Raw genomic sequence first — 21,426 nt, 5'->3', positions numbered from 1 at the left:
AAACAAAGCTGCCATGCAATGACTGTCCCCTCTCTGAGAAGACAGGCAGGCATACTGGTGCGAGTTTGGGCGTGCCAAATTGCATCACAATCGATCTACATTGACTGTACGTGTTATCATAGATCCTGCACCTGTGATGCAACACTGATTACAGCCAGCCAAAGCAGATCTCTGTGTCTCTCTCTCCTTTGTTCTCTCCATCACAACAAGCCGTCCACCTCTCTCTCCCGCTTCCTTTTCTCCTCCCTGGAAAAGTAAACAAGCTTCTGTTGAGCGGCCCACCTCATTAGCCCCATTGGCTCGACAGCTTTCTCATGAAACAAGCTGGTGTTATGGCAACTCTCACTTCACTGACTGAGCTGCACAGAGTCGGCGTAAAAAAAGGTCCAATTGTAGCAAAGGTTAAAGAATTTAAAGCTTGAATTTCTTCCAAAAACCCCCAGATAATGAACACTTTTCTGAGCCTGATTTTAATGAACAGGAAAAAAGACTTTTCAAATCTGTGAAAGATATTTGATTCAGAATAATGCACATCCTATACATCATTACAGCAGCTGCCTGAGAATTCTCATTTATTACATTTTTTTTGTAAAGAAAAGGCATATTGTGCTGTTTTGCACACAGTCAGCTGTCCATGCAAACACACACACAGAGACAGCAGCCCCTCTGCCCTCCTCCCATGTTGTATTCAGTGCTGCTGCAGAGACAGGAAATGAAGGGAGCTGTATCTCTCAGTAATAACAGCATGCTGATGATGAAGCTCCGACCGTGGACAGAGGGAGAGATGGAAACACAGTGATTCAGAGAACACAGCGCTCTCACAGCCTGATCAATATGCACCAGTATACTGAAACGACAGCCAGAATAGAAAACAATCCTACTCTGTTTGTAGCCCACACATGCATTCATTGCTCATGTCAATATCTACTTTCTTCTCCAATCAGTCCTGATGAAACATGTGGGCTTAGTGTGGATTTAAAAAACAAGGCTTCTGTGAGAGAAGGAAGCAACTTCCTCTGGATGGAGAGGCTGTCAGACTGCAGGTGAAGGTGGAAAAATTCAAGCAGAGAGGCTATAAAGTTTAATGATGATATGGAGGTTTTCAAATTTGCACAAAAAAAAAAAAAAACACTTTTCTTAAAGTTACATTTTCATTCAACAAAATTTCTACTAATCTCTTATCCTGAAATTTGAAGTGGAATCATTGATTTCCTCATCTGCACCTGCCTCCAGATAAATGGAAATAATTTGTGATCTTTTATAGAGCGCTAAAGCATGCAACACTGCCACCATATGGACTCAAGTACACATTACACTGACACAGGCAAAATAAAAGAGCCCAAATCTAAAAACAGGATTCTGGACTTCATCATTCATGTAATATCACACACTAACCAACACCTGGTACCTGTAAAAACTACTCCTTGCATTTGAAATAGCACTAAGCATGCACGTTATTCAGCACACCTTCTTATTTCATGTTTGCACACGGTCAGTATTGTTGTTCTGTCTCTTTGTGCTACCTGCTGAGAAGGTACTGATGTAAATTAGCAGTTTTGCTAACTCCGCCATGTTTACATTTGTCTTTTGGGCTCATGTTCATTAATGTGCTCTGTCCCTTTTAAATAAATAAATACTGGTAGGATGACATTTGTTCTTTTAAGCAATGACTTCAGTATATAGTGCTGTCTGCATAAGTGATTTATCCACCACATTTTTTAAATGTCCAGAAAAGGATAACCACCCCGTCTGTTTAGGACATGTAAGATCATCTTGCACATTTAATTCACCTCAGAATGGGTCTTAAGTCTTCTCAACTGCTTCAAGGTTCATTATGAAACTAACATGCAGCCACCACTAGCCCACCATCTATGCCAAGACAACTTCACAGTCTCACTTTTTCATCCATCTCCCCCTGGCAGTCAGTTATTTAGCTTCAGTGATGCACTAATTCTCCATACTACCTGATTTTTATGCTCTACGCTCTGATTTAGTTTGCATCTACGCAGTTGATGCAGGATTGCATAACTGCAGATCATCCTCCACCTTCAGCCTGGCCTTGTCTTCACTTTTGATCATTGCTGGTGCTAAAAAGTTTCACAGTGCTAAATTTTTCAGGGACCAAAATTCCTTTAATTTCCTGTCAAAAACTCCCCCTGGTCTAGACTTAGTGGTTTTGTCCCATTATGACCCCAGGGTTTACTCAGCCGTATGCTGTCATTAGCTTGTACATCTTTGCTGATGAAACACTGAGGCTGTTGAGTAAAATCCGGACCAATGCAGGGAAATCCTATAGTCGACTCTGTCGTGTACTTTTCTGTTGTTACTATAAATCTGTTCATTTTGCTCCACACACACAGCAGAAGTTAGCAAATGAAATCACCTTTTTCTGGTTTATGGTCCCATACCTCCTCTGAAGTTAGGATAATCTGGCGCCCCCTAGGGGAGGCCTGCTTCAAACTTTGAAAACCACTGTACTACTTCATATTCCTCAGCTGTTTTAGGGGTTATACATTATAAGGCAGTCCTGTAGTGTACTTAGATTACTTTCTGTTGCCTCTGGCTTCCTAGAAGAGGAGATTTAGAAGTGAATATTCTCTATGGCCAGTCTATTCAGGCTATTGGAGTCCCTGGTGCCAGGTCAGGCTGCCAAGGTCATTTTAGTGGTCCTTTAAGTAGACTACCTGTGCTTAAAGATGACATGGGATTGAATAAATTTTGTTTCATTTTTACCAAGTTTGTGCCACTAAATGCGAATAAACTAAATATTATACACTGCACCTTAAAATCTGATCAAAACTAACCCATAGAAAATCGACCACAACTTATAACAACCTGGTGTGGGTCTATATGCTTAAAAGACAAGTGTTTGGTAGTTATGAAGTAGAAAAATATCCTATCAAATTTACCAGTTATTTGATAACTTTTAATAGAGAATGGGTGTTAATGTACAGTTTACTCTCGCACCAACGATAGAGGCTCAAATTTGAATTTGCATAAAAAGTTCAGTAAGGAGCTAGAGTATGAGGTAAGCTAATAGAAATGTCTTTAACCCTCAGATAGTGTAAAATAAATCATTAAACTCAGAATGTTTATGACAAAATGGCATGAATTACAATAATATTGATAATCATTAATATTTTTTTCAATTTCTTTTGCTGTCATTTCTTAATCAAGATCAGACCTGGTCATGAATATCATATCAGTTTTGGGGGAAAATCAACATCAATTGCCAGTTTAAGTAAACTCCTGATGAAATATTTATATAATACATGCAAATTAATTTTTCTTGAATGAGATCATCATGGCCTCAAATAAGTTAATAATGAGCAGCAACTTTGATTTTTATGCTTTTTTTTATTTTAACAATTGTTACAACAGTGCCCCTGCAGGAAACCAGAAAAAAACATGCAATTTTCCCTCAATTTTGAAATTAAATTGAAAAAAACATTACCCTTCAATAAATGTATGTTGTTAGTATGAACACAGTCAAATTAATAAAAAAATCAAACAAAAAGAAAAAATGACCAAAAAAGCCACAAAAATATGTCTTAAATCTAGACTTTCACCACAGTATGCTAATGTTTGTCACTGCTAACTCCGTAAACATCGATATTTTGTCTCCTGGTAGGTCGTGGCCCTTATTAGTGGATCAGTGGAATAGCCTCGACCTCTCTGAGTCAGTCCTGTTTATAGAATCTGGTCAACCTCACTCACTTTCACAGCTTACCTCCTCCCTCTGAGGTACAATACCGCCCTCCAGCGGTGACTATCGCGTATCACAGCCGGCTGAGGATGCATCCCTCTCAGAAAGGCTGGAGGAGACAGTGGGGGACCAGAAAGTGCAGCTACGGCAGCAGTAAGTTGGACGTTTACAGCGACCGTATCCGGTGTTTTCCTCCATCATGACCAGTATCTTTCTGACATCGCATGACTTGTGGGATGTAACCGCTGCGGAAGTATGATGACATGTTGTTGGGACTCGGTCACATGGTGTTTGGATGGTCAGTCGTTGAAGCCACATCGGTGTGTGTACAGCAGCAGAGGCGTGTTAACCAGGAGTGAGCTGTCAGTGTGTGACCACAGCTTCACCGCGACACGCTGGCTCAGGGGGATTCCCATCTCAGAATGCCTCACAAGAGCAAGAAGGACAAGGTAATGAGGGTTTTAATGCAGATATGCTTTAGTTAATGTCTGCATGTTTACATCGGTTTATTTTCCTCCCTATCATCCAGGAATCCTCCAAGACAGGAAGATCTAAAAAGTCTGGGAGTAAAAACGGGCCTGCAGACGACCAAGATGTAAGTGTTCAACTTTTTTCTGTCTCTGAGCCAGCTAGCTGCCTTTAGGATTACATTTATGATATGCAGAGGTGGAAAAGTACAGAACCATTGTATTCTATGTTACTGAAGTAGAAGCACAAGTACTGGCCTATAAATCTACTCAAGTTAAAGTATATCATTAAAAAGTTTACTAAGGAGCTGTCCAGTAAAATATAAGCTTTCCTTATTGTGCAATAACAGCATGGGAATATGGATCTCCAACCTGGTTATTAAGGTAAAAACACAGATTTAAAATGAAATGCAACAGAGACAAACAGTCTGGTATCACTGGCAGACAGCTAGAACCTTCTTGCTTTGACTTTTAGTGTAATTTTTTGCTTAGTTCTTGATGCTTTTAAAAATGCAATCAAGTACAGTACTTCCCCAAAATATAAGCAAGAAAAAGTAAAATTGCTGATTGCAAAATGTGCACATAAAGGTACTCAGTTACTTTAATTTGAGTAAATACAAATAGCTCCCCACCCTACAGTTAAACCAGGTTACAAAATATGAATGCAACTATTGATGCCTTGAATTGAACGCAAAAGGATGCTTTTGAGATTGAAACTGCGACATGTGCTCTTTTCCACTGTTGTGCATTCAAAAAAAAGAAGTTTTTCGCTTGGTTTTAGTAGGTTTCAGTCATTATTCGGAGCACTTTGCAGTAGCATGAGGTTTTTCTTCTCTGAAGACTTCTGTATAGCTTTAAGATATATGATAAATAAATTTGCACCACTTAAACAATTTCAATACTAAAATCAAGTATAACATTTGTGTTAGTACACCCCCTCCCCCTTTTTTTCAAATGCTCCTTTTGATATCTTGTTTCTCTGAGTGTTTTTATCTCTAGTCTCCATGAATAAAAGCCAAAGTCTCTCATGTGTCATCACATCATGATCTTATGACTTCCTCTGAACATGCATTTAATCCCCAGCCCTCTCCACTATGCCCTGCATGGTCTCTGGAGTATAAGAGGATCCATTGTAGCCAGGCTATTTTTATCCTCATTATTTCTGACGTGCATCAGTGATGTGTAGTATCGCACACTGAGATTGGAAGAGACCTGATTGATTGACTGCTGGACCTGCTGTTTGTTCTTATTGACAGCTTTATCAGCTCTATCTGAGCTCAATTATTCCATGCACGCTGGTCCATCCCAAACTCTGTCAGCAGAGTACAGTACACTGCCCGCCATGGTCAGGTTGCGTCACTGAGAATCATCCGATCTGATTCGGAAAGGAACTTGACCCTTATCCGTAACACCCTCACCCCTCCTCCTCCTCCCCCCTTCCTCCACTGAACTCTTTCAGTAAAGTGATTCTTGCGCCAGGTTCCACCAAGCTCTACCTAGCCTTAGTAATGAGAGCTCTTCCTCTGCTACTCTTATTTCTGCAGGGCTCCAATAAGAAAGTGCCTCCAGCGACTCAGCTGATGAGGGTGAAGCAGCCGGGGTCACACTCAGCCGTAAAGAAGGAGAAGAGGTTCAGCACTTCCTCATTCCCCCTCAGCGCTAACAGAGAGCTACATAAGCTAACTGCGCTGGCAGGTACGCTTCCCTTAATGCAAAGTCTCAAAATTAGTAGCTTCACATGCAGCTCCTCTACACATCCCTCCTCTTCAATAACTCCTAAACATATCATGCTTTTATTTTCCTCTTGAAAAGCTGACCTTAACTTGCGTTTGCATGTTTGGCCTATATTGGTGCAGGGAATGGTATTAACAATTCATAGCCTTGGTGGATCCTCATAACCGCCTTTTTAACCTTGAGGTCTTTGCCCACTACATAATTTATAGCTAAGCAGTCTGCCCCATCAGCTTTATCTGTAATGCAAATGATGTGCAATCAGCTGCGTCTCTCCAACCGGACTTGGAAGAAACAGATATTACCCTTGTAGGGCTCACTCATGTAAGATAGATGAGTCAGAATCAAACACACAAACTAAAATCAGACTTACTTTGCAGCAATAGCATGTTAAATTCTTTAAAAGCACTTTAGTCTAAGACGCTGTAGCCTCTGCACCAGGCATGACCTCTACAGCAGGCCAGCTGCTCTCTTAGTGTCCACGTGTAAAGTTCTGATTGACTATATTAGTGAGTAACCCACTGAGGGGGATTCTGTGACTAGACAGTGATGTTGAGGTTTGAACATTTACATCAATCTTTCATGGCTTCTTTGTTTACACACAGTATTACAGGCAGGATCCGGCCTAAGTGGTTTCCTGTAAGCTATACCCCGGCCACGCTTTGTTCTCATAGATGGATGAGGCGGATGACACGGCGGACTGACAATAGAGGCGCACAGGTCAGAGGATTGGCAAGTTTGAGGGAGACAACTACGTGTGACAGATAATTAAATAATTAATGATTCATGTCAGTGTTTCATCAGAGGAAAGTCTTATTTGGGGGAGTTTTAGGAAGGTGATGCTGAGAGGAAAAAGAGGGAGGAATTAGTAAATGAACTCAGTGACCTGTCAGTTGGCTGTGGTGTCCTAAAGAAACCTGAATGGACAGTCTGAGGCTTGAACTTCATGCACTCTGAGATTCACGGCTCTACAGTCAGACATCAAGATAACTGCAGAGCTCAGTCCTCCTTGGAATATGCCCTAGTATCTTTTAAATCTGTCTTTGCAATCAGAAGAGTTAATGCTAACTATTCAGACACAAGCATAATCTGACAATGACTTGTTGGTTTCTCTGTTTCAGCTTTTCCAAAATGGGACTGTTTTGTTTGTATTCCTTGATTCTGCTTTGTTGGCTGCTTAATGTCAGCAGAATCAAGCAACCCTTTTGCCCCACCACTTAGCCCTACCCTTATGTTAGTCCTTCATGTCTAGAGGTAGGGGTGTCCTGAGTCTTCTTGGAATGGGGGAGTAGAGTAAAGTGCTAGGGGGACATGGCCCCACAAGTGTTATGGGAACTCTCTCAGATACACTGTGTACAAAAGGTAGAAAAAGCAATCTTGATGATTGCTTGCTACGTGCATCAGCAGCATCATGTAGCAGGGAAGCAGTACACAAGAGTGGGCACCCATATTTCCACATGTTGAAAAGCCCTTGTATGTGCAGCAAAGCTTTTATGAGAGAGAGGTCGTCTGCATCTTTGTTCTGACAGTCAAACCTGGAGCAAGTGTGACACTGAAATCCACACAGAAAGAAAATCCAGTGCCTTGTGAATCATTGGCAAGATGGCTGCTTAGTAGTCAAAAGGAGTGTACAAGTGTAAGTAGTTTCCTCATACATAAGTTCAGAAAATGATGAATATCATCATATATCTGCATTTAATGTCTCAACGGACTGTGTTTTGAGGGGTAAGGGTGGGGTGGGGTGGTGGGGCAGAGGGTAGGGGAAAAAGGTAAAAGTTAAAAGTTAAGATGGGACTGGCCCATGATACATTTCCCTTAGTAGACATTTAAGTGTAAAGTATGGTGTGGTCTGGTGTGGTCTAGTCTGGTCCGGTCTGGTCTGGTCCAGTATGGTATGGTTGGTATGGTATGGTATGGTATGGTATGGTATGGTATGGTATAGTCTGGTTTGGTCTGGTATGGCATGGTATGGTATAAAGTAGTACTGTATGTATGGTATGGGCTTTAGTACGGTATAGGGGGGTATGTTATGGTATGGTATGGTATAGAGTGGTATTGTAATTATGGTATGGTACTGTAAGGTATGATATGGTATGGTTTGGTATGATGTGGGATGGTATAGTATGGTATCGATTGTATGGTACTGAAAGTATGGTATAACATGTTATGGTATGTTATGGTATAAAGTGGTACTGTATGTGTGGTATGGGCTTTGGTACTTATAGAATGCTATGTTATGGTATAGAGTGGTTTTGTTATGTACAGTATGGTACAGGTTGGTATGATGTATGGTATAGAGTGGTATTGTAGGTATGGTATAGTATGGTACTGTATGGGAGGTCATAATATGGTAGGTATGTATGGTATGTATGGTATGGTTTAGTACGGTATAGCATGGTATTTATTTTATGGTCTGTTATGGAAGGTTACGGTAAAGGCATGGTGTGTTTTCAAGACCAACCCTATGCTGTATTTGTTGAAACTTTATTTTGCAATATTTTTAATTTTCTAGGTGATTAAAACACATTTTCAGTTAAACAGTAAGGAACAGATGGTCTGTTGACCCCCCCCCCACCCCACCCCCCCTTTATTAACGGCAACTGTTCAGTGGAAAACTGCACTGTGCTGAAAACAGTTTCATGCACTGACAGTACACAAGGTTATTAGGTTGTGTAGATATGGTTCAAGTCCCTTTTAATGCTTTATTTCCCCTAATGATCATTTCTAAGGGCCTACTGTACTGTATGATGATGATAAGTTATTTTCTGTCATTTTCTCATAATCTTGACTTATTTGGCATGTTGTTCACTGGCCTATCACAGTGACTGGAATGTTGTTTTGTTTTTCATACTGTCAGAAAAAGATCCTGTAACTAGAAAACAAGCTTTTCATCTTGAGATAATGAGATAAATTGATCTGGAGTAATGGGGAAACAAGCATTGTTATTCTAGGTTAACAAGAATTATAACAAGGACGTACTCATTAGACAAGGAAAAGAAGCAGATAAATGTATGAATTATTGATAGTGCAGGGCTTCTTCAGATTTACTTTTCTGTTTTCTTTTTTTCATCCCTTCAGCCTAAGAATATCTGATCTCATACGTCTGTTGATCTCAAAGTTGTGTTTACATGACACCAGTTAATGACTGCTGCCACAGTCCATGATTAAATAAAAAAAGCTCAGAAACTACTCTAGAATATAACAAAGGATAATGTCAAATACTTGCTGACTCAGAATCAGGGCAAAGACAGAAAACAAGCGAAGTCAGGAGGTTATTTGTAAATGGGTTTTTGCTCGTGGCTTCAGGAGCTCTCCTTTTTTATTCAGACGTTTGGTGCCACAGGCTCTTTTTGTACTTTCTGTGTGCGTGTTTGAGTGTGCTGGGAAAATGTGGGTTATAAATGTCTGCATGACAGTAACAGATGAAGAGTCACATATCTTGATCATGGATCAGATATGACATTTTATCTTCATTGCAGTGTTTTATGCAGAGTGCCTGCAGCTGAAGACGTCTTAGTTTCTTGTAGGAACAAAACCTTGTCAGCAGGGCAGAGGTCCATGTTTGATGAATAAGGATAAGCAGCCTGTTGTTCCAGGTGTTTGTGAAACATTTAGTGGTGGGCTTGTGTTACAGGGGCACTGAGATAACCAGGCTCTGCTGCCCTCTTCTGGCTTAAAGTGGAAATGCTGCTTATTTGTTGAGCGAAGTCATTCATCTTTTCAGTAAAATGTTGAGGATTCAGATGATTTTAATGCATTTTATTGTTGAAATTTTGTTTTTTGGAAGAAGTCCTTAACCAGACTGAAATTTATAAAAACATGTTTAAATAGATTACACGGACACTATATGGACAAAAGTATTTGGACCCCTGAAATCCTTGTACTTATTTGGTCTGATTGAAACATCTGAATTCAATAACTAACAGGTCCATATGGTGTATTGCTTCATTTTTATGACCTTGTTTGCACAGGTAGTTCTTTAAAAGCAAAAAACATTGAACTCTTCGAACTGTGGTAATTACTAAAACAGCTTCAGAGTGTTCCAGCTGCAGATTGATGCATATTTGGTGCTCTGTGAGTATTTAGATGGTGTTGTAACTTAAAAAAGAAAGTATTCATGATGATAGTGAAGATGCATGCTGTTTATTGCAAAAAAAAATGTCCTCATAAATTATATTTAAGGATAGTCTGAAATGCTCCCTGTAGAAGGATTGTTGACAGCATCAGTTCTTGTTGGGTTTTGTTCTCTTAATGGGACTTTTCAACAATCAAAAGAATATAGTCACTGCTAAAGACTCAGCAGTTGTCCTGGGATCCTTCTGAACCAGGACACTTTCCTACCCAGCCAGTCCAACCAGTAAGAAATAAGTGACAGCTTTCAGAAAATACCGCCGCCCGTTGTCATGGCGTTGGAATGTAATGGCACCTCTCAGAGAGGCTTTGGCCCCTCAGTGAGAGAAGTGCTTACTGATACACTTGGACTTCTTTGGTCCTTTCTCTTTCTCCTAGTCAGCATTCCTCTGCAATGTTTGTGTGTAGGGATGCCACGATTTTACACTTCCTTACAATACTTAAATGAATCAAACATCGATGCCTGTTTCTGTATTATAGCAGTAGAAATATAATGTCTAGGCACCCACTACTGGGTGATATCTTATTTTTGAATACAGAAAAATGCAGACAAACCCATTTGCACAGCCAAAAATGCAAGAAAACATCTGAATCATTGCTCCTTTTCTGTTTGAACAAGGAGTGTGAGACATAAATAAAAAAGATTTAGAAACGCCTGAAACTGCAGACATGTGAACTTGAATGAACTAGTTTTTGGAAGTTTTCGTACTTTTGGATACTCATAAAAACTGAAAGTATATCATTATAAACATATAAGATCGATATCATTGTAATATTATTGTCAATATATCTATATCAGCTGATTATAGATAAGAAAATGATGTATCGATACTGGCAGAAAATAGCTTATAAGGTTAATTATAGGTGTTGACAATGATGAAAATGTCAGCCACTGTTTAAAGGGCTATTTCAATATTTTTAAAGTTTAGTCACATGAGGTAGTTGGCAATAGCAGTGGCATGAACCTACAATGATTTGCCCTTTTATGAAGACTAATACCATCATTCAGGTTGTACAGGTGTTCTATTGATTTCTGCTACCTATTGAAATCTGCTACTTTGCATTTTTGCACATGCTCAGAAAGGCAGAAATCTGAACAGACCTATGAAAACTTTATTATTATTGTTTTTTGTCACAAGGCGAAGTGTTTAACAAGAGTAAGGTGAGCATATTTTGCAGCCAAGTCTCATAATCTCCATTTACTAGGGGTTGTGTCCTGATGCACCAGTAGCCCCCATCAAATAATGCTCCCACTGCAAAATCTATTCAAATTACACCACTTCTCACCTCAGTGGCACAGTAATATTGGAAAGAACATATTTTTACACTCCATTATTAAATCTAAGTAATATCTCAGGGATGCCGTTCGTGCTGTGGCAGCATTTTTTAACAAAGTGGCAAAAATAAACAGAACACCTGCAGGGAAGCTTGATATATGCCGAGGTAAAAGAGCATGTAGCTAGTAGCCGAAGCTTGCATTGCAAAATAGTTCCAAACTCAGAGACTTTCAAAAATGAAAAAAAAAAAATTATATTGCGTACAATTGAGCAATACTTTTTTTTTGCCCCATTTTGACCTAAAACTCACTAAATCAGGCAGAGCAAGTGTACAAGTGTCTGTGCGCTATATAACCTAGCTATACAAGCATAACTTATTCAACCAAACTTCAAGAATACCGAAATGTCCCTTTAAATTGAAACATCTGCCATGCATATACTAGCATACAAATGTACCACAGTGCTTCACCTTATACTGTGAAGTATGATGATTACAAAGTTTTAGGCAGCACCAACAATCCTGAAGTTTTATTTGACTTTTTTCATTAACCTTAAGAGTCTGTACTAAAGACTGAAGTTTTAGGTCTGAACTCCAGCTGGTTAAATATTTTTCACAGGAAAGGAATGTGTACTTTTGTTATTTCAAGCACCTTGCCAGGATTGTCTGAAGGGAACCACCCTACAAACCTGCTGTTCATTAAGGAGAAGTAACTTTACTTACAGAGCATACACTATAGAAAGGAGTACACTTCTGTTTTGTGCTATAGAGCTCATTGTCCTTCAGCAGGTTGTTAAAGTTCTGTTTTCAGCTCCCAAAAAGGCAGATGGAATGTGGTTTTACACTTAACAGTTTAAAATACAGAAACTGCTTTCAGTTTCTCATTACTACACTCTATTTGAGCGTATAAACCAAGCACAAAGAGTAAGGAAATGAGTGTCTGGCAGATTATTTTGTTGATGTAACAATGCTTCTCGTCAATAAATCTTATACCATTGGAAAGGCTGTTTATCTACCTTTTAAATGATGCCACATTTGTAGGGAACATGCATCTGTGGGATGAGCAGCAGAGCTGAGTCGGTGGGTTGGTCCATGAAAAATGTTCCAAGTCTTCTCTGCCAATGCCAAACAGCTTATTCTGCCATTGCTATTGACTCTTGTTTTGACCTTCTGGTACCCCCAGGTGCTGACTGTCAATCTCAATGCAGAGAGATATGTAGATGAGATTCTACAGCCAGCGTCAGTCCTATATCTCCACAGTCTGGGACTGAACTCTGTCCTCTAAGAGATGACATAGCTGGCCCTCACAAAGCAGGGTTTATTAGAGACTACCTTCAGAATTTGGGAGTGGAGAGGATGGCCAGCAGTCCTGACCTCAACCCCATTGAACACTAGCTTGATCAGCTTGTATGCCAGAGTAACCAACACAACCACATTGGCTGACTGGTGACAAATGCTGGTTGAACAGCAGTGTGTGACCAGCATGAGGAGGAGGAGGAGCCAGGCTGTTGTGGCTGTGTATGGTTCTTCCTCATGCTACTGATGCTCCTGGTTGTTAAATGATGAAACTGTTAAATTGCTAACATGTCTTGTTTCTTCAAACTTCATTCATCCCTCGTATCAAAAAGTATTAAAGTATTGAGCCGTAGTCATGGTGATATTTTTTAAATTAGCTACTAGCTAGTATTTTCAGTGTCACACTCATATTCCTGTCTTATGACTTAAATATATAATATTCTGTTTCATATAAAGGTTTGGTGTGTACTCAGTGATATGATCATTTTACAGACTCTTAAAAAACTGTGATCATTGCCTGAAAAAAAGCACTGCCTCTTTGTTATCACTTGACTGTGGAATGAGTATTAATTTGGTGTTTTACCCCTCTCTTATGAAACTGTGGTTGGACTTGTGGGGTGATTGTGGTTTCACTCCGCGTGTCTTGAGAGGAATCACATGAAACCCGAAAAAGCTGCTTCATTATGCAAACATGACATGCTCCATTATGCAATTGTCTCCTTGGAGTTGGATTTGTTTCTGTGCACAGGGTTTTGAATGACTTGTTTAAAATAATCCTCTCAGTCTGAATAACCATAACCTATATCACTAAATATACAGAGAAATATGATACTTCTCATACATTCGGAAACTAGATAAACTGTCCACATGGCTCCCATATGGTGCTGGGGCTGCAGCAGTTTCCTCATGTTGACTCACTGCATTTTAATTTTTGGTTCTCTCAGTTTGATTTCCTGTTTACTGCTAATTTATTAAGCACTTGTTTGCTACTCAGATAAAGCTAAATCTGCTATTGCCCCAGTATGCACATGTGAAGTCAATAAGGAGAAGAGCTTGATTTTTCTTTATGAGAGATGAAGTGTAAAATAAACTAGACCCATTCATTTATACTTTAACGTTAAGGTTGTAAGATTTTGGACACTTTTTGATTATTTTCTTTATTTTCAATACTCTCCACTGCCACGTGTACATAACACCGTTAGCATCTGGGGACCAAAAATGCCGACTGTTGACGTATTGAAAGTGGAGTTCTTTTCCATTTTTGCATGATGCTCATCATTAGTTGCTCAACAGTGCAGGGTTTCCATTGTCATTTTTCTCACTTCATAATGCATCATATATTTTCATGTCTGGATTGCATGCAGGCCAGTCTAGTACCTGCACTCTGTTACTGTAAAGCCATGCTGTTGTAACTTATGCAAAAGTGGCTTGGCAGGGCTGAACACTTTGAGGGAAACCCCCCCCCATTACAATTTCAATTTAATATTTAATCACTTCTTTATCTAATGTGTTTTTCAAAACAAAACAACACTAGCAATATTGTGTATAATAACTAGCACAATATGAGATAGATTTAACTAGGGCTGAAAGATTTTGAAAAAGAATATCTAACTGTGATTGTTTTGACTCATATTTTAAATTTAATACACATTTTTGTATCAACTGGATCATTTTTAACAGGAAATGCATACAAAAATAAAGTAGGATAAATTGCAAACCCTTCTTGAAAAAATTGTCACATTTCAGGTTAAAGACATATTCCACCCAAATTGCGATCTAATTTAAATTTAAATTGATTGCCCAGTCTTACTTGGCATCAACCTGCTGAAATAAGCAAGAACATCCTGGGATGAATGGAAGCATACATTGCTCCAAAACCTGGAGCCCTCACAGATGTGCAAGTTACCCATGCCTTTGGCATTAACACATCCCACACCATCACAGATGCTGGCTTTTGTACTTTGCTTTAATAGCAGTCTGGTGTTGCTGTTTCTCTTCAGCCCTGAGGCCATTATTTTCCAAAACAAATTGGAATGTGGAGCCATCACACCACAGCACACTTGTCCTCTTTAGGTCAGTGAGAATGTTATAGCTATGTGGCTTTGCTGTGCATGGTAGAGCCTTAACTTACTTTTAGATGCAGAGACATGCTGTGCCATTTGACAGTGGTTTTCCAAAGGCTTCCTGAGCTCATGTTGTGATATCCATCACAGAATAATTCAGAGCTGCTAAAAGAATTGGTGCAGGTTTTCAGCCTGACCAGAGATTTCTCCACATTGACTAAATCTTGTGATGGTTTTATGGACTGTAGATGGTGAAAAAATTCTTTAAATTCCCTTGCATGTTGAGAAGTGTTCATAAATAATTGGCCTACCCATGCAGCCTTTCACAAAGTGCAAAACCTCCCGCCACCATTGATAGTGAATGACTACCCAATCATCGTACTATCCCCTGTTATAAATAAAACCACAACGTCTCAAGTCTTTTCTTGCCCCTGTCCTGACTTTTTGGAACATGCTGAAGGTATAAAATTCAGCATCTGTATAAATTTCGAAAAAGCAACATAGTTGATCAGTTTGAACATTTAACATCTTGTCTTTGTGCTTTATTCAATCAGGTTGAAAAGGTTTGAAAATCACTGTTTTCGGTTTTTTACATTTTGCATGGTGTCCCATCTTTTTTGCAATTGGGGTGTTTGGTCTGTATAAATTTGCCGGATTGTTTTCTCTTTATGCCTGTATGTCTTGCATTTTTGTTGCTGTCAGATCAAACAGTTATCAGTGTCATTTGACTTTTAATGGAATCGTATCAAAGCTTAAAAATCTGGTATCATGACAGCTGTCATGACCTGCCACTGTGGCTGCTGGATTCACATATCTACCAACTAGAAACATCTTATTCCAGCCACTCAGTCTTAAAAGCAGCATTGTTTAATGAGGTAAAATATGAAAATCAAGCCTTATAGTATTGAAGTTACATGCTGTATTAGAAGAGGCAGTTGTTGCACAAATAATCTAAATGTTAACTCTTCTAATCTTGCAAAGTGAACAACCACACTGCAGCTCTTTGCACAGTAAATGTTTTGAAACTTGCAGAAGGAATCTGTACTCTGAGTCCCCAACAGTCCTCAGCCCCTCACGTTTCCTCCTGCTCCTCATTGAATCTGAGGATTTTCGGGCCCCTTCTGACCCTCTTTTCCTCCTCCTCCCTTTGATAAAGAAGCGAGCAGAGATGACAGGAGGAAACAATGAAAGACTTTGAAGATCCAGCCAGGGCCTCTCTCTCTCTCTCAGAGTAAGTTATTTCCAGCTGCTTATCCTAAGTCAGATTATTGTGAAAACCCAGCTAATGGTTCAACTGAAGTCAATCTGATCTGAGATCCGCAGCACGGTCTGCCTTCAGTGACTGAGGAGGAGGAGCCTGACCAAAAAAATTCCAATCCCCGTCCCGCCCACATTCATTTCCTCGCCCAATCACCCTCCCTCTCCCCGAGCAGCCTTTGCCCTCATTGCTCCAGAGCGGCCGCGGCTCAGCCAATCAGCTGCCTCCCTCACTGCTTACATCACTAACTAGCCAGTTCCCTCCAGCAGCAGAGAGCTTCATTTTCTGATCTGCTTTTGTGCTAAAATGGAGGCTGGCCTCTCGCCCTGAGTGGATCGCCTTCCTGGTTGAGGTTTAGATGTTGACATGCAATAAATCTGGAGACAGGATGGTTGTTGATGCACCGAACTCCAATGGGCCTTTTCAGCCGGTGGCTCTAATGCACTTCAGAGGTATGTACGGACATTTATTCTTCCTGTATTGTCCTGGGGAATTAGAGAGAGAGAGGGAGCTGAGTGTTGCTGTGCTCCTGTTCCCCTCCAGTGCTTACTGCTTGGTTAGTCAGCATTCAGACGTTTGAGATAACATCTGTGTCCCTGTGTGCTTGGAGAGCAGCTCTATTGTGTTTGAAAGGGAGCAGGGCTATTGTTATTCGTGAGGCTTGTGTGCGTTAATGTGAGACACGGGAGCTACATAAAAATCTGGTTTTACTAGCTAGCTGCTCTCTGCCCATCCCCCCGCCAAGCTAGTGATGTCAAAGGAAGTGAGGTCATAGCCTAGGGAAGGGTCTTCTCCTTAGTTTTTCATATGTTTGACTGGATTTCTGCATTTCCACCTTTATTTCTGCACGTCTCCAGTGTAGCCTTTGAGGACAAACCTAAAGAGGAATCAGTTTCTCCCCTCCCAAACCCGCTCCCTCTCAGCGTCTCTCGAGCATTTTTGTCACACTCCAGTTGATCTGGGCTCACATTGGTCATAGTGTGTAGGTTGTAGACAGCCACAGCTCTGCAGTAAGCCCCTTCTCCAGCTCCTCCACCCTTTAGCAACATGCTAATGCACGCAGGGACGTTCCTCTCTATACAAAACACAAGAAACCGAATTTGTCAACAAAAGTTCTGCCGTCAGCATGACCCAGCTATCTCTGTCAGACAGCAGCAATGCTCTAGGACTCCAGCATAGCAGGCCGGGCCTCTTAATGTGTGTACAATGTACTCAGTCATGTTTGAAAGGCCCAGCCTGTTACCACTGTACTCGGGTGCAGCCCAGCGTTAGATGAAGCCTCGGGCAATTATTGATTACACTCTATTGAGCTACAGAGCAGGCTGCCTTGAATGACAACTCAGTGATGGTCAACAATCAGGCTCTCTCTGCCTCTTTCTCTTTCCTGTCTTAGTGCATCTTTGTCATCCTAACCCAGTTCAGACTAGGCTTAATGTTTAATTTAGTCTCTGGATTAAAATGATGTGGTCACGTTTTAGTCATGTTTAATATCAAAAGTTTTAGTCAGTGAAAACTCATGGACATTTTAGTCTAGCTTTGGCCAGTTAAAAGTCCTTACATTTAAGTCAAAACATGTATTACCTTGTACTTCTTTTATTAGCCATATCTTAAAATTAACACGCATTTTTATTCACCATCAACACTTTAAAATACACTGAAGAAAATACCGGCATACTCTGAATGATCTCTTCCCAATCTCTGCTCGTGTTTTACCGATTAGATTTGCAGTGAATAAATCTCTTTGAACGTCCAACATTTCAGTCTCAATTTAGTCTCTGTGATGAAAACTAAACTTACTTTTTTTTAGAGATGCACCATATTATTGGTATGATTTCAGCATCGGCAGATATTAGCTTTTAAAGTGAAAAATGATCATTTCTGCTGATATTTACAACCAATATATTGGCCATAAAAAAGCCTATATCAGCCATACTAATGAATAAGTCAGAGATATTAATATTTAAGTATCTTATGATTCTATTCAGTTCTGGTTCGGGGGGTATTGATGCAATTCAGAAACAATTTTGATTCAAACCCATTCCCGATTCACAACACATCCTCTATTTCTTATAAAGAGATGATCATTTCAGCATCTATATCAGTCTGCTGTGTGCTTAGGGGCTGTAAATGATCATTTAAGCTTAATAATCTGCTCAAGATGATGCTTTTTCGCATATTTGTTGCATTTTTAGCAGCTGATTACAACAATAAAGAAAACAATGTTTGCAAAAATGTCAAAATAATTTAATCTGAATTAAATGTGTGGGCATAAGCAGGAAATGTGTTTATCAGAAACTCATTAGTGGAAACACGTTCAGGAATCTATACATTTTACTGTTGATGATGCTGTAGGACAGTGGTTGTTAACATGGGGGGTAGGGACCCCTTTGGGGGTCATGAGACACTGAGATGGGGTCGCCAGATGCCTTCCACAAAAAAAAGACTATTTTATAAATGATTTAAAACTATATTTTGCCCATTTTAAAATGGTACATGCAGAAAATTAGTTTAATGGAAAATAAAAATGCTGAAATGAAAGTAATGCTTAAAAAAATCATTAAAATATATGTCTGCAAATGACTATTCTTGAATGAGCACAGCTGTGTTCAGCTATGGGTATCCCTGTCTCTGATACTTTTATTTCGGGGTTCCCAGGCTTAAAAGTTTGAGAACCTTTGCTGTAGGAGAGCAGGTGTCATGGTTGAACTAGTGACCGTGTTAACTGTTGAATTTTCAGCAAAGTGGTGCTGTTTTTCATAGTTACATTATAACAACACTGAACATTTTCTGTTGTGTGTACTATATGCTTAGAAGATGTTAATCGAATCTAAAAAAACAAAATAAAGGGGCTCTTTAAGTTGTCAGTATCCGTTGTTAGCCAAGGCGCACTTGGCATGTTGTCACCAATTCACATGGTCACTCATTAAACCTTAACTCCAGTTGTTGAGGTGACAAAGACGATAGATCCTGTTGTTTTTATTGTTTGTGCTGGTCAGTATTTGGTGGCTGTTGTTGTGATTATTTTTACTCCAGGTGAGCTCGTCTGTTTGATGAATCGTTCCTAAAGAAGCTACATAAGTTTAGCACACTTAGCAAACATGTTAGGTCAGGCTGCTTCTTACCTGGGATTATAGAACCGCAGTGAGGCTTGAAACTTTTGTTTTGCCAAACCAGGACAGGCTAGTAACTCACAGCTCCACGGACAGTGCAGGCAGTACGAGGGTGTTTCAGACACAGTAATGTAAAAACACCCAACACTGAGAGCTAGCGCTGCTAATGCTAGAGCAGCATAGAGCCACACATCCACCAGCGGCCAAGACAAGGACATTTAAAATTTTGATTCTTGGAAATTAGTCTGAAATTTTGAATATCATACTTATTAAAATTAATTTGTAAAAGTGGGCATTTTTGATATCCGCAAAAATCCAGTAGGACTATTGTGCATCTGTATTTTCATCAAAGTTTTTATCACCAAAGATCTACTTGTAGCAAATTGAAAGCCAGTTTCGGACTGAGATGCAAGTGTTGGCTGTAACACAGCTTGATTTCCAGTTTGTTTGCATGTTTACGAGTCAGGGCTTTCAGGCTGACAGCATGTGCAAAGTCTCGCAACTTACCAGTTGAATTCTGGGGCTTATTTTTAATGGTGGTGGAGCTCTGCATTGGCTTTAAACATGGTTATTGAATGTGCACCACATTCAAGTCAGCATTATAGGCCTATACTAACGTGTGTAACATCTGAACAACTCTAGTGCAGGACTGTGGGGCTCCTAAGAACATATGTAGGGTAAAACAGATTGAGTCAAACTTGATATGCAAACCTTTCAGTGGGATTTTGATGCTTTCTTCATATAACCACAGTTACAGGTAATGAAACAAGCCCAGCAATCTGTATCTGGGGCTCTAAAACCTTAATAATAATGTCCTCTTCATTGAGACACAAGACTTACCTTAATGACAATCACTTTGAAGCACTCTTCTTCTTTATTAGTCACAAAGGAGACTTTAAACTGCTGCTATGAATGTGTCTCAAGTTCTGCAATGACGCATACCTCTATTTTTTGCAAACAACACATCAGTTTGATCCATTAATTCTACTTTCCAAGTGTTTCTAAGTCTCTTGCTGCTGAAATGAATGAATGTGGCCGACCTAAGTTGATTATACGCCTACAAAACGGTAACGCACTGTCCCTGTCCCGGGCTATAAATAGGAATCAGTCAATGTTTACATTGATCATAACATACTGTCGATACAGCAGATTGCCATGGCAGCCCTGAATGCTGGCTGTTCATTTAAGCCATTTAAAGAAAAAAAAACTGTAGCTCCAATGTGACTCCAGTTATTATTTATCTTTTTTTTTTAACAGAGGCATTAGGATGAATCTTTCTCTGTTCTCCACAAGACATGGTACTTGTGTTTGCTTTTTCCCCTCCCAAGGCTTCTGTTTGCTACTTTAATAGAGGTCACATTGTGGTTAACATCATTTTTAGGATCACAACAGTGGGCCTTTATCTGTTACACAACAAGCCGCTGGGTATTTTCAGAGCGTACAGAAACTTTATAACGCAGGCAGACAGACTTATGTAATAGGAGCAACGAAAGTCTGACACGGTCAGGGTGCGAGGCATGGCAACACATTCCAGTCCAGCTTCACGTCCCTGTGCGACCAGCACAGATTACAAACTTTGTTACAGCACAGAGCTTATGCCAGGGAGAGCGGCGGTAACAGAGAAAAGTTTCACACTGAGAGTTCAAGTTGTCTGCTGCACCTCAGAGGGCTTTCCTGGCTCACAGTGAGGCGTGCAACATCCACTATGGACTGAATTCTTAAGTTAGAACTCAGTTCATTAAGCACTAAACTAATGATGATGATTAGAAACAGCATTAAGGCTAGTTTGAGGCCTCTCACTTGACTCCAAACCACCTTTGTCATCCAGTTAGACCCTTTACAGGCATCTCTATGACATTTTAATTCCTCCTATTAAATTCAAACATGTAAACAACATATTTTAAAAACAGATGAATGTCAGGCCTGTCAACAGAATTGGCTGGGGCCCTGAAAACCCCAGTAGGAGCTCTCTCTTGCAGGCTGGATCAGCAGCACTAGCACTTACCTCCTTAGCCTAGCTGCGATCAGCTTATGGAGTTTGTTTGCAGGTTATTTAGGAGGTCAGGTGCCCTTACTACCTCCATTTTTCCTCTGCTTACCTTTCTGCCAACCAAACTATTGTGCACTTTCTTTAATAGCTACAAACTGTTAAGTTCGATTGACCTCTGCACAACGTACACGTTAAAAAGGTTTCAAGAAGATGGGGTTAACATTCTAAAACAGGCAACATTTCAATGGTGTAACCACAAAAAATGTGTGTATTTCTTTTAATGTGTGATTCCATCTGGGTTAAAAGAAGTGTTCGTTTACTTTCATATAGAGTGAAACCAGTGGTTCCTATCCTTTTTTTCCTTTAAGCCCCCTCTACTTGTATCTAAGAAAACATGAG

At 39.9% G+C, this 21,426-nt stretch overlaps 1 protein-coding gene across 3 annotated transcripts in view; it reads left to right on the top strand.

Annotated features, from left to right (window-relative positions):
* Positions 1-16,197: 16,197 nt before the first annotated feature.
* ppp2r5ca (protein phosphatase 2, regulatory subunit B', gamma a) overlaps positions 16,198-21,426 on the top strand; it is a 33,713-nt gene continuing 28,484 nt past the window's right edge. For all 3 annotated transcript variants that reach the window (XM_041812834.1, XM_041812833.1, XM_041812835.1), the window contains exon 1: positions 16,198-16,379. In XM_041812834.1, coding sequence (XP_041668768.1) covers positions 16,286-16,379 — 94 coding nt within the window. In that variant the 5' untranslated portion in view covers positions 16,198-16,285. The remainder of the gene's footprint in view (positions 16,380-21,426) is intronic.

The sequence above is a fragment of the Cheilinus undulatus genome, linkage group 18 (genome assembly GCF_018320785.1).
Source record: "Cheilinus undulatus linkage group 18, ASM1832078v1, whole genome shotgun sequence".
NCBI classification, from domain to species: domain Eukaryota; kingdom Metazoa; phylum Chordata; class Actinopteri; order Labriformes; family Labridae; genus Cheilinus; species Cheilinus undulatus.
The sequence above is the reverse complement of the archived record's forward strand: the minus strand, read 5'-3'. Positions and strand labels throughout refer to the sequence as shown.